Raw genomic sequence first — 25856 nt, 5'->3', positions numbered from 1 at the left:
TGGATGCCCCCACCTTATAGAAATCTTTACTGCACTGACTTGACTTTAGCACTACAGCGCATTCCAACTCCATCGTCATATCTCCTGTAACGTGTTTGCATCTTTCCAGTCATTTGAACAAGAGTGACATCCATGACGCAATAAATCACACAATGTTGACAAACATTTGTTTACTTGCTTCCAATAAAAAGGCATCAAACATTTTCATGAGAAAACACATTTTCTGCATAATTCTGAAAAGTCATCCAAGTGATTGTCCTTTGCAGTCCAGTGATGGAAGACGACGATGACACACTGATCCGGTCCGAGAGGTCCGTTCTGCCGTGCTTCAGTCCAGCGAAATAGTGCACACATTTGAACACGTTCTCATCATATATTCATTCTTTGCCGCTTGTTCTTCCTTGAGCGCAATCTGATGTCATCCAAAGAATTGCAGAACTCTTCTCAGGTTTCCACATGTTGCTTTCAAAGTATTCAAATTGGCCATTCATTCTGAATGTTGGATATGTTCACACGCCCGCATCATTTTTTTAAGCTTCTGGCTTCAAAATTTGAACGAGAATCAACAATCAACTCAATGATTATTATGCCAATATGTTGTTTTTTTTTTTCTTAAAATTTATATCACACATGTAATGTTGAGTATATACGGTATATTATTTCAAATTGAAATTGAAAAAATTGAATGGACAGGCAATTTTGAAACAGACATGTATACTCACAGCAAATGGGTCCAATTTATTGACTTGACCACTTTTTGTTTGATAAAGCTCTTGTACTGGATCAGGGTCGACGTGCAGGCGTACCTAATGTTGCGGCCTGCTCCGTCTTCCAAAAATTTCACGTTACACATTCGATCACTCGGTCAATAAAAGTCATGCAGGCTACCGGATTAGAAGACAAAACAAGAAATAAACAAAACACGGGGAGCCAACTTGCATCATCAAACAGCATCGTCACACACCACGGCCAAAGGCACACACTGCATGTGTGCGTGTGTTACTGAGGTAGCCAAGCCGCCTCTCGTCACCAGCGGAGTGCCGGCTCAGGACGCAGGACGCATGAAGAGAGTTCTCCTCGTTTGGAAAGTGGCGGCGCAAGCTACACCTGGAAGTCCGTGCCAAAGTGGCGCATCTGCGCCTCGGTCATGGACAGATACGTCGTCCTCATACCGGGCGAGTACTGTGGGGAGAAGAAAATCCCTTGAATATACAAAATTACGTTTTTGTGGGTCTTAACTGGTAAAAAGTGGCTTTGATAAAGCCAAAAGGTACAATTTGACGCAAACAGAGTCGATTATTGAGAGAATGAAAAAAATCAAACATCAAATAACAAGAACAAGCAAGTTGGAGGTTGAAAGGACACATGAAGGATATTGCGGGGGGGGCACATTGTTAAAAAGCAGACAGGACAGTTGTTGTCGTGTACTCACATTGCGTGTGTGCTGCTGCAGCGTTTAGCGAGGCATGCATGTTGGCGAAGGAGCAAGCAAAAGGGCCGACGTCGGCCCACCATGTCAAACATTCATTCCGTTTCAAAACAATGAGACACTTTGGACTGAAATAACACAACAGGAAGGAGTGGGCAAAAAAAAACAAAAAAGCAAAAAAGCGCTTGGCCGCATGCCCGTTTGTGAGCGATGTTGATGATGTGACAAATTGGTGCAGGTCAGCATCGCTTCGCATTTCCATTTGATTGAGGGATCCATTCAAGTGCGCAAACTGGCCACGGCACGAAAGCCAGTTTGACTTTTTACTATATACAATATAGAACATTTCAGATTGTTTTCCACATTTTTATGACAAACAATATTCCATTTTTCAGTTATTTTACAATTTGAAAAAACAAACAAACAGAAAATCAACATTCCAGCTTGTTTTCATTATTATTTTTCAAGCTCATTTTCAAATATTTTATTTTGCTGTTAGTTTAAATATTGATTTCATCGTTTGTATTTTTGTCTGCTTGATTACACTTAAGTTGCCAATTTTAAAACGGGAATGATGCAAATATCATTTTGCGCCACTTGCAATCCGCCGCACTGATATTGGGCGATAAGGCCCGTTCTTTTTTGTGTGAGCTGCCTTTAATGGGCGCGTTGAAATGTATCTCACAGAGACAGCGAGAGCACATTTTTAAACAGAGGGCCACATTGTCTGCCTTTTGCAAGTCATTTAAATTCCACGAATGTAGTAATGCGGTCCCGCCATCCGACAGAAGCTTCATTATAAAAGAGAGAGGGCACTCCAAAGGAGAAAAAGTGCGCCTTTACCAGCGTTATCTATTATTTAGCCGGCGCTCCGGGGACACATGACTCACTTATTGACGATCAGCGCCGGGATTAACATTTATATCATTACATACGAGCGAGGCAACAATGCGGTCCTGCCTGCTCTTTGCAGCTCATCGTTTCACACGTTTGACGCATTTGTCCTATTTAGAGCAAATTTGGATTCACTGCTGAAAATGAGGAGCTCGCTCTCAAGAACCACCAGAGGGCAGTCTTGCACCACGTGCACTTGACCCAACTTTCATGTTGTGGCCAGGGAGTGTGTGTGTGTGTGTGTGAGGTGAGTGTTGGTGGTCAAACTTGGGACACCAGGGCGGTGTAGGGCCAACGCACCGACGGAGGCGGGGATCCTCGGCCTATCAACGGCACATTCTCGTATCGAGGGCTCCCGCCAAACAGCATGGACTGATTCCTGGGAGGCAACCGGGGAGAAAGATGGTGAAAATCAATCACAAAAAAAATTAATTAAATAAAACAAAGTTCATTACCGCACATTATCAATGAGAGCATATGCTATTTCAAAAAGAAGAAATTGTCATCACTGACAAAAAATTGTCATCCAAGCCTCCATTTTAATTCCATTTTTCCAAAACCCACCACACCCGAGGAAAAACAACCAATCAGATACGATAGAAACTGTAGCAAAATGAAAAATGAAAATCCTCCGTGTTCCAAAAAATGGGCAGCAAATTTGAAAATAAAGAAGCAGCAGAGCGGAGCTGAAATGAGCAAGATTTCTGCCTGTTTATTTTCAATTGATTGCACTAAAAAAAAGTCGCTACTCTACATTACAAATAAGTTAGGCTAGCAACATCACAGTGGCTAACATCGACTGGTTCCGAGCGCTAATGCTAGCTTAGTCTTTCTAGTGCTGCAACTGTTAAAGTGTTCTCCGAGACGACACGCCATACAAAAGTCGCCCTCCAAACAATTCAAGGGGTGTACCCCAGGGCTTCGCGCCAGGACCACATTTGTTATTTTCTTTTTTATCCCACAAGTTTTATTTGTCAAATTAGGTCTGCTACAAATAATTTCACATGCCTGTCACACTCACCATTTGGCACAATTTATTTCTTCAGGTAAGGCAGGACACATTCTCATTTGCAATGCCGACCTGAACCAAACTATTATTTGAGTTTAAACCTTCTCTGCCTCTTAATTGCGCCGCATCTCCCCTGACGGAGCTCGCGGAGCACAGAGAATCGGATTATGTCTACCGCTCCGTTTATTGCTTGTGTCTAATTAGCCCAACGGCGCATTTCACATTTTGTGTTAGCATGAGGCCGGCAGACTTTCGCTCAATCATTGTTTTCAAGACCAGATCTTCGGACATTTTTCCGACAAACTAAGAAATACTTGATTTTTTTTTTTGAAAGCCGTGCGTGTTTACGGCCAATTTGCAGCTATGGCATCTGTCGCGATCAACTGGAGTTGGCTGCATTTGCCCACTTCTGATTTGCGAATCGTTAATTGGTGTCGCGTGTGGTCGTCGGGCGTGGCGCTCACATGTATTCCGGGGCGGGCAGCACGCCGGCGGCCGCCTGAGGTGGAGGATGGATGCTGGCCTGGCTGCCGCCGCTGCTGGCGTAGCTGCAGAAGCTGTGAATGTTGGACCTCCTCGGGTTGTAGGACATGCGTCGCGCTTGCGGGTTGAACGGGTCCTCCTCGTCCATGTCGTCGTACTCTTTGTCTCTGCGCACACACGCGCGGCGCACGAATCAGCACTTTGCCGGCCGGGTCACGAGAGCTGAGAGAAAGTGCCGCGGGCCGCTGACCTGCTCGCCATTAGCGTCCACACTCGGAAAATAGCGCACAGCATGGCGGAGAGCGCCGCCGCCGCCAGCAGAGAGAACAAAGCCAGGTAGAGGAGGCCTTCCACGCCATCGTAGCAAACGCCCATCAGGGCGTCCAGGTAATCCTGAAGCATCAATCAACACAAAGGTCATCGATTGCTCGAGACGGAAGGCCGGAGAAGACGCGGAAAACATTTCCACGGAAGCTCATCGGTCACGCCAAAGTTTCATCGCACATTTTTAACGTTACTTTGGAATATTTTAAACTTTCCGGTCGGTGAAACCTTTTCCAAACGTAGACTTGCACGCGTTCAACCGTGCCGAGTCGACAAGAAGAGAGGCGGCGTAATTAAGAGCAAGTAGAAGAGGCAGAGAAGGTCCCGAACAAAAGTGGCCGTTCCCAAAATGAAAGACAAATTTTTTTAAACTATGCCCGGGAGTGTTTTTGTTGGCTTTTCTTTGCAACTTACGATGTTAAAGGCAGCAGTTGTCAAAAGGTTTTAGAACTACCCAAAGCTAAGCAGTCCTTCGCCAGACGCCATTTTTGGGGCGGGAGGTGAACACAACTTGAAGCAAACACATGTTTGACCCGTTTGGAGAACGGTGCCAGCGACAGCGACGAGAGGTGTGAGCTCATACGCTCCCAAAAAAAAAAAAAGAAAGCATTTTTAGGAAGTGAAACTTGTGGGAGGAGTAAAACTCCAGAATGGAATGTTTTATCATAAGGCGTCGCTCTGCCGTCGGTTGCGACGTATCGGCTGGCGTGCACGGAGAGAAATCAAGTAGAATAAAACCTCTCAAAAGTAAGCAGTGATATCATGAAAACATTCAACTGGAGAAAGAAAAGAAACGTCGCAGCATCCATCTTGGATGGACGCCTCGTCCATTTTACATCGGTATATTTCCATGACGACAAGCTCGAGTGTGTGTGCGCGCGCATCGCACTCGCATTAGCAAAATACACGACGCGTATCAGATTTCTCTCCGCCTTTGCAAGACGCCCGATTCCCATCAGATGATATCGAATTCCATTGCATGTACATTTTCTCGTTCTTTCGCCACTCGGGAGAAAAACAAAAGTGAAATGCGTCACTTGAGGCACGGACACGCCGTGGAAATGCAGATTAGATCGCTCTCAGACCAAATATGTCGCAAAGGCTTTCAAAACATCTAAGCAGTGCTGATGGGCTTCATGTTTGCACACCATCCCAAAAAAAAAATTAAAATCAGGCCAAATGCCATAAAGCGACGGCGACCATTTCCGTCCGTCCGCCGTTCGTTCACGATCGGGCAAAAAGAAATGGAGAATTTGGAAGAAATGAATTGACTCTCATTTGGAGGCATCGGCGGCCGAGCGAACGCCATTGCGGGATTTAACGAGGGTCCCGTTATTCGGCGAGACGTTCATTTCCTCCTCAGACGACTCAAGCGGCGTCCGCGCAAAACACGCCAAAATTTCAAACGTCAATGGCAGATACGCTTTTTTTTTTCACACGATTGATTTGAAATCAGTAAAGTGATCGAATGGGTGAAGTTGGAAGTCGTAAAGCACAAATCGGTGACGCCGACACTCGCACGAAGCATTCCGGGTGATTTATTTTGTTTGTTTTCCTCGTCAGGTGGGGTCGCTTACGAGTTGAAAGTCGCTATGTAGGCCACTTTTAGAGTTGTAAAGTGGCATTTGTGGTGCGTTGGTGCCGTTGAACGGCGAAAGGGGAAGGATCTTAAAAAAAAAAAAATCACCTTGTGCAGCCCGCGACAATCAAGCAAGGCCGTCAGCTGGTGCAGATTAAATTCGCTGGTGTTCAACAGTCGCTGGATGCCTAAAAGGTCTCGCTGTGTCCAACAAAGGGGGGGGGGGCATGAGAGATTTGTGACTTTTGTGGCACACACACACACACACAAACACGTCTTTGGGCCTGCTTGACTCAGGCTTGGCACGTGCACCCCAAAAATTCATTTGAACCCTTCCATTGGCGTCGTCGTCGTACCTCAGCGGTGGGAAAGACGGGCACGGAGAACTGCAGCAAGCCCTGAATCTGGATCTGCATGGTGGTCAGCGAGCGCTGGCAGATTGTCAGCGACTGCGCCCCCCCCCCAAAAAAAAGGAGGAACATTTTAATGAGGAGGCGTCGTGTCGACAAACAATTTGTTCTTAAGCTCCAACCAAATAATGCGCACGCGTGCGACTTTGCCACCCAAACAAAAGCGGGATTATCCGTCCAAGTCGGACTTAATCCGCAAATGGAGATGGTGAGCGTGCCGGGTTAAATGCCGTCACGTCACATTGACTCAAGCGGTTTGAAGATGCACGAAGCAAACACGACGAGCGAGCAAATGAAGTTCACGATCGATCTCGGAAGGTTTTTCATATGGCATCCGTTTGTTTGCCATCCTCGTTTGGCTTCGGCTGAGGTGGAAATCAGATTTGGGAGTTTTGGTGAGATCGCGCCAGATAATGGATGCAAATTCCAGCTTTGGGAGGGGGGGGGGGTGTAAACCGGCTTTGTCTATGAAGCCCCGCCCCCCCTTGAAATCTATCTGTTGTTGCAAACTAAGAAGGAATAAAGAAAGCGGTCCACGGCAGACTTCAAGAGACGCGGCCGCCGAGAAGCTCGCAACAAAGACTGAAACGCGGCGCGTGGGAGTCGTACCTGTTGGAACGGGTTGCGTAGATTCGGACTGCAGAACAAATAATAGTGAGCCACATCTAGCGGGGGAGAAAGACACAAAGTTTCAAATTGAATGAAAAACCAAGCGAGACGTTTTGCAGTTTGAGAATTTCCTCCCAAATCTGAAAAACGGATCATTTGGTCGTTTTTTTTCGCATTCATTCAAGGAATTACCTGCACTGAGGAAATCTTTGGTTTGGTTGACAATAAATTTGTCGGGGGACACGCAGAAGTCGCTGGTGCCCTGCGTGACAACACATCAACGCACACAAAGACCCGTCAGCATGCAAGCGTTTGTCGACGCTTCACATCTCGCTCTTTTCAATTTTCAACTTGTCATCATTCTTCGCTGGCCACCTAAACTGTAAAACATTCTCATGCAAGCTGGGGGGGGGGGGGGCTAGCTCCGTTACATAATCTTTTGCACCGGAAGATTTTTGATGGACTACGGGTTTTTTTTTAATACAAATGTTTCCTGCAAATATGACTTAAGCACTGCGTTATCGTAGGTCAGTGATGGACCAATATTGCCGGTGTTCCACAAGGCTCTATACAAGAGCCACAGAATTTTTTTTTTAACATTTTCATATGGTACCCCAAATTCACAATTATACAAAGAAGAAGGTGGCAGCCCGCAAGGCTAACTTCTCAGCCCACAACTTTTCCCAGAATGCATCACAAAATATGCTGGCAGTTTCAAGCCTCCATACGAGGTTCTTTCTGTGAAAATCTACAAATTATTTGGCCTCCCGCTAGGAAAACCAGATCCATACGAGAGGTCCACCGGTCACGGTAGATTTGACAAAACATTGTCACCCGGCACAAGAACGCTCAGCGGCTGCCCGACGTACTTTTTCAGTGAACGGATTCAGTTTGATGGCCAGGAAGTCTTTTTCGTGCAACCATTTCATTATTTTGCAATTATGAGTGCATTAGCGCAAATCGGTGCAAAAAGAGACTGCATGTACAAAGCAACTCTCACTCCATTTTGAAATCAATCAGTATTTGTGCTTGACATTGATTTGAACTCTTGAAGATTTTCGCCGAAGGAAAATTTGCATGTTCAAGCAATGAATCACGCCGACTGAAAATGCTGCGGGCGGCTTGAATCAGCGATGACCCGGTTCTGGTCGCCGGCATGATACGACCGAGCGAGTCCATTAACGCTGCTCTCTCTCATCAGAATGTGGCGGCAGAGCCGGATTGACGGCACTTCACAAAGAGACGGACGAGCGATCGATGGCGAAGCTGCACTTTGCGCTCCCGTGAACAAAGCCAGTACCAGAGACAAAAGGCAACTCGGTCCAAGATGTTTGTCAAGTGCAGCAACGTGTGCGGTGCAGTCGCCATCCTAAACTTAATTCGCCGCTTGGCCGCATCCGTCCACATGTCCAATCCACCGAGATAATCCGCAGATTCCGCGACGCCTCCAGGAGATTCCAGCGAGCGAGACCACGGCAGGAGTAAAGCAGGCGTGCCGGTATGTGGGGGAACTCTCCGCACCCCTCGCTGTGCCCCAAATGCGGCGTTAAGCCCAAAAGCGTTGAAGGCGACCACGAGGATTTGTGGGCAAATGGAAGCGCACAACAAAGGAGGTGTAATTAACGGCAGGGTGTGTTGTTTACAAGCGTGATTATGCCGAAAAGCTGCCGAGCTTTACGACGTGACTGATTGAGAGAAAGAAAATGAAATAAATGAAGTGAGAACCCCCCAAAAAAAACAACTCACCATAGCTGTCGCCAAAGTGGCTCCCAGCGAGGCCCAGCTCACGATGACAGAAAGCACCACAAAGGCCACAATCCTGAACGGGGGGGAGAGTCACACCAGAAAAATAGTTGTCAACTTTGTTTGCTGCATTTGTTAAGAAGAAGTCAACGTTGACCCATAAAAAAAATACAAAGTCATTTCCGATCAAAATCTTTTCAAGAGCGTGAGCGGCGTGCCACGAAAAACGACTCGCAAAAGCAATTTGCGTCCTCGTCATTTTTGGGCCAATTAAAAGCTCGGTGACGACTCACAACAATCGGACATTTCTCGCTTTTCAGGACCGGCGACAACGTGACTGCTTGACAGAAAGTCGCTCGTCGTTTTTCTTTTTCGAAACGCTCGCTACTTCCAAAAAAGTTCTGAGATTGGGGTGGCAAAAGATGGAATATTTTTGGAGCGTTTGGCCTGACAAAATTCAACCAGAAGAAGAAGAAGAAGCGAGAGTTCTGGCAGGACGACGCATGGATGCGTCACCATGACAACCGCCTCATCGACATCGCCATGCCGCTCCGTTGGCCGATTTCTATGAGCTGGCCTAAAAACGTTTCCGTCACTTCAAATAACGTGGCTTTGTCCGACGACGTTGGACCAAATAATGCAAAAGTTATGCCGGAAGTGGAAACGAAGCCACTCGGTGTCGGACAAGGACGACCCGCGGGCCACCAAACGCGTCTCGGCTCTCGCGTTAACCGTCATTAAGCCGGTTCCGGACAAGCGAGCCGCCCTTCTAATGGCTCCATAAAAGCAGCAAACGCGGCAGCAGGCTCGGCTTCTCAGCGGACTCGTCGGACCTCCTTGAGAAAGCGGCAATAAAGAAGTCGGAGAGCACTTAATAATTAGTTGAAGGAGCCGTCCGCTCATCCGGCCGCCGGCCCGATCGATAAGCATTAGCGAGCGCCATCGGCTTGGCTTGAGGAGGAAGAGGAGGAGGAGGCGGCGGCGGCGGGTCTGCTCGCGCCCAACGCGTGGGCAGACGGAAGTGTGGAGCGCGCGCTCGGTGATCCATCGCGCCTGTCACGCTGGTTCGCTTGAAGTCGGCCCCACTCGCAAAAATAAGCAAACGTGCAAATGACCTCACGGTGCTCAACGTCAGCAAGGGGCGGGGCAAGTTTGCACGCTATTGAGGAATTGGTCGAGTTTGCTGTGAACCGCCATCAATTCATTTCTTTTTTTTTTTTTTTTGCAAGGCGGAAATGTTTCCGATGGAGGTGGAACGGAGCAGTAAAAATGTCATCATGAAATCAAAAACAAATCAAATAATAACCTAAACAATCATATCTGAGAAATTTTAAGTCAATTAAAAGTAAAATGAAATTCGGATCATGCCACCAGTATTTGTTTCATTTTTTTCAATTATTATTTATTAATTAATTTTTTTTTTACCTGCACGCCATTTTCTTGTTGAATTCTAATCAAGTTCGAATGTAACATTAGTCTGAAGTGACATCGGGGAAATCAATTTGAGGAAATAATATCTCCGGAGTGATCACATGGCGCCTCGCCGTCTGCCGTCGATTCATCTGCGATGACGACGCGAAGGCGGGCAAAAAAAAAAATAAGAACAACAAGAGTGGAATGGACTGCAACTCACACGATCAGCAGCCGGCGAGAATGCTTGGCCATGCCCAAGCACACGGCCAGACAGATGAGCAGATCCAGGATGAGCACGAGCAGGTACGTCAGCCAGCTACAAAAAATAAAAGCAAAGTCGGCAAGTGCCGCTTTTACGAGCCGAGATCTCACATCACGTCAGCGGGACACATCCGTCACATTTCTGGCCTCCGACTCGGCGCCACATCTGCTCGCTGCTTTGGGCTCAATAATTCAACAGCACAAATCCATAGACATTAAAATTGCAATCCTTCGCCGGCAACGTCAGCCTGGACCTTAAGTGCATCTGTGCGTGTGCGCGCGCGCGCGCATCTTTATGTGCACGTCCTCCAAACCACTCCAGCTGGCCCGCTAGCGGCGTAAATCTAACGAGAGCCACAAAAAAGCGTATCGATTCCTTACAATTTTAAAGACACACACTCGCTGCGACATGCTCGCCCTCGTAAATCTTCACATTTCGGTCACTGGGGAGGATGGCGAGGCCGCAACATATGGAAAAGCCGCAACTTCATCTGCATAAAGACCACTTAGCGCTCTAACGATACGGCGATTAAAAAAAAAGAATCTAATAAGAGCGCGTCGGCTGTAACGTCGCCAGTTCATCAACGCGTTCCACATACATCGACATATACGTCAATCGAGATAAGTCGACGAATGCCGCTCGAGATATATCGACACGCCGAGATATATATACGGCGATCGCCATCAAGATATCGCAATCGCGACATGTCGTCATAGATCTCAGTGGAGATGTATTTCGATATCTTGATCGATAGATTTATAGATGTGTGCAATATGTCGGTCACCAGCCCCTCTTGGTGATGATCTTCTGATGGGGAAGACGCATGAAAATTAAATTCCTATTCTGCCGTGAATGCGGCTTGCGATCGTTTTGTTGTTATGCTTCAAATGCAAATCAACTTTGCACACTCGCAAGGGTTTTCTTTCGACACAATGTGAAAAACGGCTGGCGACCAGTCTCAGGTGTGCCCCGCTTCTCGCCTCAAAACAGCTAGACAAGAGTCAAGTCAAGTCAAGTCAATTTTATTTGTATAGCCCTTAATCACAGACAGTCTCAAAGGGCTTTACATAGCCACAATCGACATCCCCGATCTTAACCCCCAGGAGGGCAAGGAAAAACTCACAAAACCTCATTAGGGGAAAAGTGAGAAACCTTGAGAAGGGACCACAGAGAAACTCGTGACCCCAATGAGGACAAAATTAGACACTGAGGTAGAAGTAAGCATCACTATACCGCTCCGCAAATCTCAAAAACATTTGCAGACGCAATCACTGCAATGAAGCGTTTGAGAAAAGTTTGTTATTAAATTCCGCAGCTTCTGAAGAATTAAAAAAAAAAAAAAAAAGTTCAAGTCTCTGGCGTCATCTCATATATTCCCTCCCTAATTTATTATTGAGTTTCATATTCATTTGCAGTTTTTGCTTCATGCTTGTCCCTCGTGACGCACGCACCGACTTACCGGTAATACTCAACGGCGGCCGTCTGCGTGGCGGCGACGGTCAGGCCCACGTTGGCTCGGCGGAGGTCAGGCAGTGCCGTCAGCTCCCGGATGACGTTGTTCACCATCAGCTGCATGAAACGCAAAGCCTGAAGGTAGTCGGGCCGCGCCGCAAAGATCTCGTCCAGACGCTCCAGGTGCTGCTTGAGACCCGTTTCCGCGTTTACCAACGAGCCGGCAGACTAAAGTCACAAGACACACACACACACACACACACACGCGTGCTGAAAATGTTAAGTTGTTTTTTTTCCAATATCTTTGTCAGTGTTTTGTTTTGTGTTCATTTCAATGCCGTCAATACGATCCCTGAATTCTTCACCCAAAAATGAAGGTCGAATGTTGACAAAGTGGAAACGAGGCCACCGATCGGGTCAGAACGACGTCACTTCCTCGCTGGTGGCAAAAGGAACAACATCAAAGATGATTTTTCTTCTCGTCAAGAGTCGCAACCTCCGAGTTTAAAAATGGGTTCTGATGCTAAAAAAAAGAGCATGTGTGAGCTTCGCTCAGCTCGAAGAAAAAGAGCCGATTTTGGTATCGGCTCACCATCAAATTCTACAAGTGTACCAAATGATGGAGGCAAAACGTCTAAAGATCGCTTTAAGCCAAATCAATTCCAAAAAGCCAGTATCAGTTGAGTACTAAGCTTACTTGTGTCCGCACACACGGACACACACACACACACACACACACACACACACACACGGACACGCACACACACAGGCGCAGCTTTGTCGTGTTCTCTTTCCGGCAAATCGGAACAGATGTTGTTTTTCTCATCTACAAGACTCCTCCATGTCTTTATCTCTCGTGCGTTCACACCCGAGACTCCCTGAAAACACACTCGAGTGCGCCACTGCCTCATTCCCACGCCCCCCCTCCTCCCCCCACCGCCAACAAGATAAACACTCCAACTTGCCCAACACTTGATTACATTCTCGCTGGTGACTGCGGAAGAGAGAAGGCGAGAGATGAGCTTGGAAAAAGATACGAGCCCATCCTCCCCGCACTCCATCACCTCCCGACGGACGGACGGACGGGAGGGACGGGAGGGAGAGCGTGCCAGTGCCGGGAAAGTGCTTCAAAGCCTTCGCAACCCCCCCCCCCTCTCTCTGGCTCGTCACAACGTCCGCAATCTTATCTGCACGCACGTCGGCCCCGCGTGGCCTCCATCGCAACGGTCCCGCTTTCCTGCACAACAGATTACAAACTCGCCTCGACCGAAGGCCAGAAAAAAAAAAAAAAAACGCTGCGCAGAGACGGCGAAGAGAACAACATGATTCGACATCAGCGGTGGCCCGACGGCCCGCGGCCGGCACGTTGCCACCAAAAGAACCCGGCAGAAACCGAAAAAAAAAAAAATGCGAGCGGCACGCGATTGAAGCGGAAAGAGCTTCGCTAACTTGGGCTCGCTCAATCGCGGCTAAAGTTCAAACCAGCAGCAGCGAGAGCTCGGAACGAGCTCGGGCGGCCAAGCGAAGCGCGTCGTCGTCGGAATGACACGCGATGACGCGTAAAATTCTCCGATGATGATTTGATTTGAAAAGTTGAAACTTGAGGCTCATAAAAACATAATGGCAACTTCTCTGGCCTCCTATTTTCCCCTCCAGTCAAGACCCGCCAAAAGTTTTTCTTTCGATTATTTTAAATGTGAAATTTGGCCCTCAAAATACCAAAGCTTGATTTTCCATCTTGATTTTATTTTCCTAACTTTGCATCTTCATTGGCATCAAATGTCTCTTCATTAGCGTCCGCTCAATTTGTTTTGCTTTTATTCTCGCCTAATTGCCTCCAACGCGACGACTGCGTTATTACGTTGACGTCCGTTTACGTGCGGCCCTAAAATCTTTTCATGTTGCGAGGCGAGTCAAGTCCATAAAAGCGTTTGCAAACTTCACAGCAATGGAGATGAAATAGCAACGAAATGCGCATCGTGAAAGTGGAACTGCCGTCGCAAATGGCAAGCAAACGTTCAAATATGCTCGCCGCATTCAAACGCTCGCAAGACCGACATAAAGGAGGCCCGGGAGGCCATCAAGAGCCGCCTTCAACAGCAAAATAAGAAGAGGAAGGAAGAAAAAAAAAAAAAAGCTAATCTGTTCTCTCTGTGACACATGAGGAGAACTCGGCGAGTGTGAGAGCGCATATTTGAGCGGGAGATGAGCGATCAGCCGCAGCCAAACTGCGCAAATCACCGACATCGCACGCGGCTCCAGATGACATCGCTTTTTGGGACGATTTGCTTTGCAGCGACACTGGAAAGCGAAACGCAAGAGGGGGGGGGGGGCTGGACACAAAACACACAAACAAAAGCCAAAAGAGGACAAGAACAAAGCTGCCTACCAAAAGGCTTCAGATTTTTTATTTTTTTTCCGTAAACCAGCACCTGTGAAGTTTCTGTTTTCAGGTTAAATGGCGGATGAGGAGCAAAGAAGACGTGACGTCATCAACGGATGATGTCATGTGACCTGACCACGACAATATTTCAGCGTGGCTCTTTCGGCGGACGACCTCACAGTGCCGAGGCCGCGGGTTCGATTCCGGCGCCGGCCTCCTGTGTGGCCTTTGCACGCGCAGCACAAAGGAGAGGCTTAGCGTCATCGAAAGCAGCCCCCCCCCAAATGCGGGTCAGGGCCGAAGACCACGCCAAGACGATCCCCATTAGGCAAAAAAGCGGCCGGAGACCTCCCGCGGGGAGGCGCCTCCACATCTGTGACGTGCGGCGACTGCCAAATGCGTTTTTGCGAGCGGGCCGATGAAGCTCAGCTGTCACTTAAAAGCCTCATCGGAAAACCTGAAGATTGGACTTCCGATGTATTCATTGCCTGATTAAATCACACACATTCACAAAACTGCAGAGCTGCTCCTCGCTCCTTTCTAAAATAAAAAAAATAAAAAAAGTCGACTCTCAAGAGGAGGGAATGGTTTTTGCAGTCAAGTCTTGCACCGAATTGCGTTTGTGTTACGTGGATCGACTGTGAGGCACTCGAGTTTTCCGAGGGCGACTTATCATTGGTCGAGGAGGCGGGGGGGGGGGCGGAGCTGTGTGCCAGTGGGCAGGGGAATAAAGTTTTTTTTTGTTGTTTTTTGTTTTGGTGTTACGCTCACGTCGAGCCAACATTGAAATGGACGACTCGGGCGCGTGTCCTCGTCACATTTCTAATGATTGTCTTTTTTGGGAGCCGACAAGACGCATTTGCACCAACGTGGTCCACCACGGCCTCGCTTACCAGGCTGTTGATGCTGCCCAAAGTGCGGTTGGCACGGTAGATGGAGTAGGTCAACTGGTAGACGCCGTCGTTGATCTCGCTGTTTCCATAGAAACCCACTCCCACGGCACAACTGTCGACAAGATCAGACACAAAGCATATAAATCAAGCGGCGTCGCGTGAGACATGACCGAGTCGTGCCGCCGACACAACGGAGCGCCGAAATAGTCGCGTTGATCATTTGGCTTCGCTCGACAGACAGCGACAGAAACATCGGCCCGCGACAATGTGGGAGGAGCCACAGCAAAGAAAAAAAAAACACGTGACGGGGAAAACGGGTAGTTTGTAGTTTTGTTTACGATCCAACTTTTGTGACACAGTCCTGGAAACACGCCTCATTTTTTTTTTTTTTTACACAGAAGGCGGGGTCGGGTGCAAAATCATCCCGTGGACACGATTTGAATTCTTTGAAACGTGCACACAATCACCGAGCCGAGACCCGTCCGTCGGTCACCGTGGGATTTTCGACCTCCTGCGTCGCTAATCTTGTTGTTCCCGCCGACCCTTCTTGACCCCGGATGGGATTCCAATCTCGGCTCCTAAGTCGACTTCCACTCACGTTAGGATCGGCTCGCCTGACTCGCGAGCGCCCCATTTCGCCGAGTGTCGTCACGGATACTCAAAGTCTCGACGGTGCAAATGTGCTGCGTGCGCCGAGTCTCCGAGATCCGGCCGAAGTGCGTCACTCGTCGCAATACACCAGCGTCCCTCGTTCCAGTTTGGCGGCCGACGGTCAGATTAGCGCCCGGCCGCCAAAAACGGAGGGAGAAGGTCAGACTTGACAAGCTGCTATTCTTTGGTCATCGTTCCAAACACGTGAGGCAAAAGAAAACTTTGGCGTTGGACGAATCATGTCCCAAAACGGCAATCGGTCGGATCACATTTGGTAAACCTCCCAAAAGAAGACGCGCGTTGAACGACGAGGCCGCAGAGTCATGTGATCTCTGATGAAAAATGTGCACGTTTTTTTCTTTTCTTTCTGACCTCCCTCGTGGACGCTTGATGCAAATTAGCATCAAAATGATCGCCGCCGCTTTTGGTGAGCACTCGATTCGTTTGGCGCCACGCTCTTCCAGATATTTGTGTTGCGGCTCCGACACGGATGACAAAGCGATGACGCGCTAATAACCACCTAACGAGACGGCACATGATGAGGCAGGCGCGTTGATGTTTGAAGGAGGAGGAGACGACTTTCAACGTCAATGTAATAAATACGCCGCGTACACGAGTGGGCGATCGGAGGATTCATTGAGGGGGTTCAAAGCATTCCCGTCAAACCTAATAAGACAAACCGACGCGTCTGACAACCGTTTGGATTCTTTTCAGCTTTGTTTGTTCCACGACCGCGACGACAAACAGTCCAATAACTGACAGACGTTTTACAAGATGACTTTCCCGAATCGAAAGCCGGTTTAGAGCAATTTAACATTTACAGACTCACAGAAAAAAAGCCGCCACTTTCCCAAATGGCAACACGCACTTTCGATTCACGACCGCCAACCGAAATCTGTCGACGGCCTACGGAAACGTTCGCCGACACGTTGCCGAAGCTTTCTTGTCAACATTTGAAGTCGTCATCATCCGTGCCACAAGTCGAGACTCTCCGACGCGATGAAGAACATACGTCACCCGTAAACGCGTCGGGTCCACTTGACGAAAATAAACAGCCGCCACTTAATCAATAAAAGAATCGTGAAATCGGTTATTTGAGGGATGCGCGAATCACAAAATGTCGACAATTCCAAACGGACCGTCTTAACCAGCGGTTTCCTAATGGTTGAGTTCAACAAACGTCTCCAACAATTCCCGTCAACCATTTCGGAGAAAATCATTTTGGGGCGCTCAGTTCCCGACTTCCTCCACTTCTTGTTTGGATCTTCTCGCAAAGATCGGAAGACGGACGATGTGACGATCTAAAACGAAGAGCGGTGGATTCTTTTTTTTTTTTTGTTTCCATACAAAGCGGGTCCACTTTCTTTGCACGCCATCGCCATGGCAATCGGAGCGCACCAAATGGACCTGATAAATCAAGACGTCTCTTGAATTAGGCCAAATTAGGCGCGAGCCTCATGTTCATATTTTTGTCTTTGAGTACAACACTTCTTTGTTTCGGCGGCGCTCAGAAAAGCTCACAAATATGAAACGAGCACACTTTCAATTCCGAGCAATCAAAGCTCAAAACTCAATTAAAAGAAAGAAACAAATTCCACGCCACGTTCTTTCCATTTTGCCAGCAAGTCTTGAAAGGGACCTCGTCCGGATTTCAAATGCAACAATTACGATGAGCCGTCGGCCAATTTCGTCCACGTCCAAAATGTTCGTTTGCGACTTAAGTGGAAGTCATTTGCGGCGCTCGCGGCAAATGTGAGCGCGTTAGCGAAACGGAAAAGACGGCCGGGCGTGGGCCGAGCGCGACCGCGAAAACAAACGGCGAGCTAAACGACATCATGCTCACTCACTTAGCATGACAACGGGACTTGTGTATGCTAACGGCTGCGCGCTCAAAGCGTAAAATAAGCTAACTCAATTAGTGGCCGACACATAAAGGTCACAAGTTGAGATGCGTGGTCGCTACGCTAGCGCAGGAGGTTGCAAAATAGACCATTGAATCTGTTTGGGGGGGGGGGGACTGTTGAGAAAAAGGAACTCATCCGGTTGCGATTGTCGTTGATGACAAATTTTACACGGGTGGACGCTTGTTGGCTTCAAGGCGTCGTTTGCACATTCGTCATTTACTTGATTCTGATGAATACGAATTGCTGAAGCTAGCAAGCCTAGCCGCTAATCATCCACAGCCGTCTTCTTTTTGTTCTCTCTGAACTTGACCCTTTTTGCCGCTCGGTCCCCCGCACCCCCATTTGCTCATTTTGGTCTGTGCGTGTGTGTGTGCGTGTGTGTTGACGCCATCCAACTGACCATATGACAAGACCCGTGACGACGGCCGACCACGTCACACAGCAGGACCTCTCGGGCCTTTTGGCGTCTTCGTCCGCGTCTCTGCGGCAGCGACACAAGCAGAGCAAGAAGACCGCCGAAAGCAGCAAGCTCACACCGAGGCCCACCGCCCCGACGCAGGCCAGGACCACCACAGACTGGCAGAAAAAAAAAAAAAAAAAAAAGAAGAGGAAAGGCAACATTGAAATGATGAGCCAAAATCAAGTCGAGCTTTCGGCCGCGTCAAATCGCGTTTTGGTTTACAAACATGAGAAGGTCGGCGCTCAAGCAGGTGGGCAAAATGTGGACGACGTCGGTGATGGCTTGAGGGGGCGAGGCCAGTTTGTTGCCCAAGAAGGCAAGCGGGAGCTGGAGCGCGTCATGTGACGCGTGGCCTTTCATTCAGTCTTGTGATTGCAAAGTGTGTGCGGCATTTGCAGCCCGAAGACCAAACGCAAGAAAGGCGGCGCTGTGTCGGCCGCACCGACTGCAAACGTTTCCTCTTGAGCGCAAACCAACCCGCATGGTCCGTTTGCTTCGGTTTTCCGATACACAGACACAATTGTAGGCGTCAAACGATATTCGGAGCTGATATTTATTTCGAGTATAAAAATGAGTTTCTTGACACGTCTTTAATGAAATGTTTCTTTTTCAGAGTTGTTGACTTATTTTTGTTGTATTATAATATCCTCAAAAATATTTTTGGACAACATAAACCTTTGTTTTAAAATTCTAACAAAGTTCAGAGAGCACCAGAGTCATCAACACATCTTAAAAACTTCAATGAAAATAGTCCAAAAATTTTCAAAATAAAAAAAAAATGACATTTTGTATTAGCTTTCAGATCAAAATGTTCCCTCAATTTTTGTTGTTCAGCATGAACAGAAAAACAAAGCGCGCATCTTTCCTTTCATCACATATTTTGGACCATTTTTTTTCAGTAAATAGATGAGAAGGCTCGTCTGAGTTCGTCACGTCCGTCTTGAAATGATGTTGCGGCTTGACTCGAAAGAAGCTCGTCTTAGCTCACCAACCCACTTCAAGCTCTGACTCCAAGATATTTTTTATGACACCAAAGTTTTCATTTTGAAGGCGACGAGCAAATACCACTTAAGAGACATTGCGCCGTCAGCGACGACGTTCCACTTGCGACAAGCCAAAAGACACTTGAGGATTTTTGTGCAGTGCCAAAGCAACTCGTCAAGGGTAAATGAGAAGAATTAGCGCGTGAACGGAACTTGACATGACCACTTGCCTCACGTAACAGCAACTATCACGCTTTTTTTTTTCCAAGTGTGCTTCAGTTCGCATGACAAAAACTCGTTAATTCACATCATTAGGAACCAACAAGCGCACACACGCAAATAAAATCAGATCACAACATCCATCCAGTGAGAAAAAAAATAATTGGTGTGTCTAAATAGAAGTGCAGACAGAAAATCTAATTAAAAAATGTACAAAATATCTTAACTAATTGGAAAAAAAATTTTCTCATTTTGTTACGATGACTCTGATGACGTTGGCTCAAACGAACGCAATCTTCATTTGTGGAAGCTGGAGAAAGCGTTAAAAACAAAAGTCAGCCATCAAAAAAGAAAAAGAAAAGAAAGTCTCCATCCCATAAAACAACTGACCTGGGACCCATTTTGGCCCACAACCCACAGGTTGGAACACCCTGCCTTCACATTTCATGCATTTGTATTTACGTTTGTTGTTAGGAAGAAAAGGTCTCTAACGGGTTTATGTCATTTCCATTCCTTTCAGTGGACAAAGACTATTTGAGATATCATTAAAAAAAAGAAAAGAAAAAAAGACAACTTTAATCATTTGGTGACTTTTTTCTTGTTGAAGCACACGTTAGGTCATGTCCACACAATGCTGTCGCTGACATTGCATCCGTGCTCATTTATACAAATAAAAACATTTATATCGGTAGTTTAGTTTTCCTTTTAGGGGATCCACGCGACTGAATTTCTTTTGATGCACTTTCGTTATTTTTGTCAATTCTTTTTCGCTTGGCTGGCTGCATTTTTCTTTGGAGCTTAAAGATCACCTCACTGCTTTCAACGCACTTTAAAAAAAATGAATAAATAAAAATAATCCATGGGTCCCCTTGTTGGTCACAAAGTTGAGTTTGCTTTTTCAAACTTTTCGGCCCAAGCGATGATGTGAGTACCAACCTGCTTGTAGTTCTCCTGCTCGGGTCGGAAGGTTCCGTCCACAGGCTGCAACGAGAAGTCAAAGTGGGGGAAATTGTGCAGCCAGTAGGTCCACCACGGAGCCACATAGTCGAGCCTCGCGGTGGCCATCCCTTCGGCTGCGGGGGGGAAAGTGCACAGCCCAGCCCCCACGACGATCCACGGCTGGGCAGATTCGGCAAAGTTCGGGGCAGCTGCCCAACACTCGCCGCGACGAATCAAAGGAGAAGGATGTTGCTCATGTTGCTTCCACGCAGCGAGTTTGAGTGTTTTGGATCCGACCCGAGCAGAGCCGAGGCACGTGACTTGAGTGACGGCTTCAACCTGCACGCCTTAACCGGGAAGGCGTGACGGGCAGGCCACGTGACGTCACGCCTCTCAGCGCGCACAACAAACAAGACTTCTCGTGCGGTGCGGGGCGCATCTTTCACTCTTTCACCTACGCTGTCTCTTTCCTGCATTCAATTGACGACTTGCGCTGTTTGCGTCTGACCTCTTGTGGACGACGAGGCGCACTGAGGTGGGTGGGGACACGTCATTAGGTACAGCCCAAGACTGCCGAGCGCGGGAAATATCGGAAAATAAAAAGAAACTGTACTTCATAATTCAATAGAAACATGTGACACAAAACCTTAATAAACTTCTGAAATGGAAATGGAAATGCATTGTGCTTACAAGCTTCATACAACCGAATTGCATTTAAAAAATAACAGTAATTGTGCTCCATTTGAACACATAATCGAGTGATTCTTTTGTCTGCCACTAGAGGGAGCTCGACGGTCTTCAGGAAAACAGCCCAAGCTAATTTTGCAACTCTCCACACAACTGGGTGTAAAAATGCATGCAGTGATGCTCATTTGAGCCGTTCGCTGTTTGATGAAACGCCAAATGAAAACTTTTTTAAATGTTCTCGCCACGCGGCACACCACATGATCATCGCTCAGTGCGATCGTTTGGCGCCATCGATAATCAGGCCGACTTTGATTCGAAGAGAGGGAAAAGGCTCAAATTTGGCATGATTGTTGAGACTCGTGTCGCCTGCTCAAGTTTGATGCATCACCACTATAAAATCCCATTTACAGTCCATTTGCATAAAATGACATGGAGCCCGCACAACAATCAAAAGCCGCGCAACGGTGACAAGATTTGAGAGCAGTCGGCAGATAAAAATAAAAAATAGGCCTGACAACATTTCAGACGTGGTCGGCGGTTGTTTATCTACACGGGACGCACGCTGAGCTTCCCGATATCAGGCGGGCGACTTTTGTAATGATTTGGTTGTTTTCATGCACCTCCACGGCCGGAGGTGCCGCCGAGTGTGCCCAGACTGGAAATCTTGCGAGTAGGTGACACTCCAAACGGCACTATGAATATGAATCGCGACTTCCTCCGCATTTCTAAACAGCCGGATTAGATGCCAAGCAGCTTTCTGGCAATTGCGGTGCCAATCACACTTTGAGCCGTTGAGGGAAGAACAAGCGAGGGGGGAAAAAAAGGTGCACGGCTTCAATTTGGACTCGACCGGGTTGTTCATTTCTTCTTGTTATCTCGGCACGGACGGACGACGCGCCACGCTGCCAACGAATGCCTTTGACGCCCGTGTGAGATTGCACGGCAACAACGCACGCCATTGTTTGTTGTTTGGATTGAATTTGTTACATTTCTGTTCTCACATTATTTGCATGCTCGATTGAAAGTCCTGATATGAAGTCAGACATCTGGGACAAAAATCTAAAAAACTAATCTGTCAATTTAGAGCAGTGGCTGTGTTAAAAAAAAAAAAATTTAAAACTTGGCTGCCCAAGTCCAACCATAATGACCACAATCAAATGATTATAGTTTTGTAGGCCCATAAACAAAAAAAAAACGTATTCCTTAAAAGTACAGTTAATCATAAAAATAAAAGCGCTCCTAAATACCGGAAAGCGTGATGAAATAATGATTCAATTGAAATCTGTTGCAAATCAATGAAACATTTGAAAATCAAGATTCTATTCAACTCCGTCATGCCTAAATCCAACGGACCCGTACTTAACAAACTGACTGTGGGCAACTGGACTGCGAAAAAGAAAAAAAAAAAAAAGTGATCCGCTTTTCCACTATTAACTCATTCAGTGCCATTGACGAATATAGAAGACAAAAAGTTTTACTTGGGATGGCAGTGAGAAAGTTAATTCTTTCACATGGCACCAGAGGGAGCTGCAGAGCACTCAACGACTTTTTCTTTTTGTATGTCTGGATGGCCTGTGGCTCTCGGCTGCCTCCCGCAGGTCAGTCTTGGTATGACAACCGACACCTGCTTTGCGTGCGTCCTCATTTCAGTGCCGATATCTTCCAAAATATCGCTGCCTTGAAAGTGTGAGCGAGGAGGACCCGAGCTCACCTATGCTTCTCCAACATCCGGATGAAAAATGCTTCCTCCTTGGCTCTGAAACTCTCACAGTGTCAAGCGGAGCCTGTCGAGAACCGCAGGCCAAGCGACAACTTCTGTTCCAACTGCCGAGGCCATCGACGGCCAAATAGTGTGACGAAGCCGTTAGGTGGCAGCCCGGAACTTTATTGTACATGCTCGGTCTGCTTTTTGGGAAGAATATCGCTCTGAAAATTGAGAGCTAATCCCAACGAAATCAGACTGGTAGAACACATCCATCGCTCTAACGCTTCTTTCATCAGAAGGAGGCTCGGCGGTCAAACGCGTGGGTGCTGCCATGTTTCGGAAAGTACACGTCAAAAGAGGCCTTTGAAGTCACTCCTTCGGAGGAAAAAAAAAAAACACTCGGAAAAGGAAAGGAATAAAAGCGCACGGCTCGTGAGTGACAAGTCAAGGTTAGTGAGATTCAAATAATGATACTGTAAAGTATGACAAATTCAAGCGGTGTCTTTTTTTTTAACGACCTGCTGGCCTGACTTCCCGAGGCAATAAAAGTAGCGGCAAAAACTAGCGCTGACTTGACTTGCGTCGTCAAGGACGGACACATTTAAATACCTTGAAGGGGACAGACGATGGGAAATGGACTTTTTAATAGCGTACGTACAAATAGTTGAGGCGCTGGAGAGCCGAGGGAAACTTTTGCAAGTTGAACAATTCGGAAAACGTCTTGGATCCATTTACATAATAAACACAAAAAGTTTCTCCGCCCATGACTCGGCATCGAGGCTGGGTGAATATCCTCCACTTTCAAGCCACGGCTCAACTAAGCTACACATATTGTCATTTTATTTTTAGATTTCAAGTAAATATCCGTTACAAGCCTCACAGAAAAATGAAAAAAATAAATAAATATATATATATTTTTTTAAATGTGTATCTAATTAGTCGTTACTCCTTCCTCATCATGTGCTGAAGAGTTCTGAACGAGCTGGGAATGCACTCGGTGATTGACTGCCTGCGTAACAATCACGAGGCTGATTGGTTCATTTCAAGCGTCCTATCTTCTGCAGCTCTCTGGATAGTGCAAAGTGTGTCGCATTGGACTTTCTCCTCGCTGCTTATTGCATTTTTCCCCTTTTTTTTGGGGGGGGGGGGCGGCGGTGTGGTGACGGTGCGACTGAAATCCCCGTGCTGTATTTTGAGTGATTTCTCCATATGAATGAAGATTGGGGCCCGAGAGCCCCAACGTGGTGGCATTATCCAATCAAAGCGTGCCGCTCAGCACCTCCCGAGATTGCCTTCAAGTGCGATATCCATGCAGCAAGCCGCGCTATATTGCCACTTGGAAATACACACGGCGGCATGAGCTGCAACTGCCTTCTCGCCTTACCTTGTTGCTACTTTGGAAAAGAAAATCTTCTTTCTTTTCGCAATAATTGGACAGGAGCGGGCCGGCGTGCTGCGATACAACGAGATGGCGCAAGGTTTTGATAGGGAATGACAACCATTTAAAAATAAATGAAAATGCTTTCAAACAATGTAGGTAACTGAACTAAATATAAATAAAGCAAAAATGTCGGTCATCTTCATCTTTGTCAAATAATATCGTGCATTGGCATTTAGGGTTCATTCGAAAACGTATTATTTTAAACATTCGTACAGAAGAAGGACGGGCAAACAGTTGGGTGACTTTATTACACAATACTTTGTGCATTTTTTTTATCTAGCTCTCAACAAATGTATATTCTGCATATTTAAAAAAAAACTAATACTAAAACTAACAAAAAAAAACAAGAATTTCAAAAGAATGAAAACAAATAAAAATTTTAAAATGAACCGAATTTAAAGAAGCAAAGTGGTCACCCAATAAAGTTGCATGGAGTTTCCGTGTCCGACAGCAGCGCAAATGGAACGGCGTGTTCCGCAACTTTCCTTCCTTTCATGCAATTTCTTTCTTCCACGTCAGCTTGTTTGCATGCAAGCGGACAGGCCCGACTGCCATTCACAAAGTTGGCAAAAATAATCATCAAACGCTCAAGACGCAAAGCATTCAGGGTTGTCCCGGAGAGATTTTTGCCCCGGTGGCTTCTTGCTTTTCAAAGTCTGCGTGCGGCTCGGAATTTCAAATGAGACACGGAGACATTGGCGCCGCTCCGCTCCAACCCGCCGGCTTGGATGCCGGGATCATATTAGTATTTTATTCATTTCCCTGCAGCGTTGTAGGGGCTATTTCATGCCGTAATGACTTTTGCTCGGAGGAAAAACTAAACTGGCGTTGGCACATTTGTCCTGTTTTATTCTCCAGCCCTGAATGTGTTGTGCGCCTTTTTTTTTTCTGTAATTCATCCAATTACACATTCGCAGCACTGCGGAGTTGCCCAGATGACAGCGGCCCACTTTCTCTTTTCAGTCTCTGGAGGAACGCTCGCTGATGGTAATTATCGTTACAACATCGTATCGATCGAATGGGCCAAGCCCCAACGAGAAGAAGACGGAGACGCAATTATTTTGGGAATACGTGGCCTTTGCGGAGATGTCGCAGCCAAAAAGAGTTTTTGGCAGATTCAACATGAAAGCGGAACCGTTCAAATGGAAAAATTCAACCCGTCAGAATGCCGGTAACGCCAAACATTCAAATCGAAATGAACGGAAATGTCATGAATCCGTTCCAGCGTCCAGCCAAAGAACAATTTTGCGCGTTCTAATGAAGGAAAATAACACGAGCAGAGACGAGTGAGGGAGCGAAGACGAAAGACGCACGCTGGAAAAACAAATGCGCTTTTCGCCCCGTTCATTCATGGGCGTTGTCCGATTAAAAAAAAAAAAAGAAATTGATGCCAGCGGGTGCTCGTAACGACAACACGATGGCGTCCGTTGCAACGGTTTCGGGCATAATTGGCTGTTTGAAACAATATTTGTTGCATTTGTTTCTATTCTTCACACGGCCAGCAGGGGGCGACCCATCGCAGCTGTTTTGCGTTTGATTTCAATGGACATTTCCCGTTCGCCGACAGTCTCCGTTGCTCGTTTTTAAATCGAGCGGCCGCAAACCGCGCGGTTCATTTGGTGATTTATGGCGTCCATTTGGAAGAAAGTAGCCAATAAAGGTAGCGTGTTATTGTGATTTACGAGGGACTGGCACCATTAGCTTGTCAGCGCCCCGTCTGACTTTAAGAGCCGCCGAGACCCGACTGTTCTTGTCTCGATGTTTTCACACAGCGGGCAGAAAGCGACAGCGCGGCCTGTTGCATTATTCGACCTTCAGCGATTTAAATATGAAACGCTTCGGCGTCGGGATGCCGAAGCTGCTGTTTCGTTTACTTTAACAGAAGAAAAAAAACCCCAAAAACAAAACGCCTATGTCTTAAAAAAGTTGTCCACAATCATAGCTGTGGGGGACTTTTGCACCTCAAGGGCCACAAATGGCCGGA

General features: G+C 47.0%; 1 protein-coding gene across 1 annotated transcript; it reads right to left on the bottom strand.

The window, feature by feature from the left end:
* Window positions 1-152: 152 nt before the first annotated feature.
* LOC148322006 (protein tweety homolog 2-like) lies at window positions 153-20466 on the bottom strand. Its single transcript, XM_088317775.1, has 14 exons — window positions 20037-20466; window positions 17839-18014; window positions 14884-14995; window positions 11615-11835; window positions 10114-10209; window positions 8484-8556; window positions 6930-6999; window positions 6738-6793; window positions 6075-6167; window positions 5827-5919; window positions 4066-4208; window positions 3797-3982; window positions 2624-2702; window positions 153-1182 (listed from the first exon to the last, which is right to left on the bottom strand). The coding sequence occupies exons 1-14, from the start codon at window positions 20163-20165 to the stop codon at window positions 1102-1104; spliced, it is 1608 nt and encodes a 535-aa protein (XP_088173901.1). The 5' UTR covers window positions 20166-20466; the 3' UTR covers window positions 153-1101.
* Between the last annotated feature and the right edge of the window lie 5390 nt (window positions 20467-25856).

Source organism: Idiotropiscis lumnitzeri, chromosome 15 (assembly GCF_059441095.1).
Source record: "Idiotropiscis lumnitzeri isolate Australia: NSW breed Sydney's pygmy pipehorse chromosome 15, RoL_Ilum_1.0, whole genome shotgun sequence".
In the NCBI taxonomy this organism is placed as follows: Eukaryota; Metazoa; Chordata; class Actinopteri; order Syngnathiformes; family Syngnathidae; genus Idiotropiscis; species Idiotropiscis lumnitzeri.
This window is presented reverse-complemented; position numbering and strand designations above follow the sequence as displayed.

Bases quoted from the DNA above. Each gene is read 5' to 3' on its own strand.
- LOC148322006 (XM_088317775.1), bottom strand. From the start codon at position 20,165: ATGGCCACCGCGAGGCTCGACTATGTGGCTCCGTGGTGGACCTACTGG. The intron at 6,794-6,929 runs GTAATTCCTTGA...CTCCCCCGCTAG, and splicing joins CAAAGATTTCCTCAGTGCAG to ATGTGGCTCACTATTATTTG. The intron at 5,920-6,074 runs GTACGACGACGA...TGTTGGACACAG, and splicing joins CCGTCTTTCCCACCGCTGAG to CGAGACCTTTTAGGCATCCA.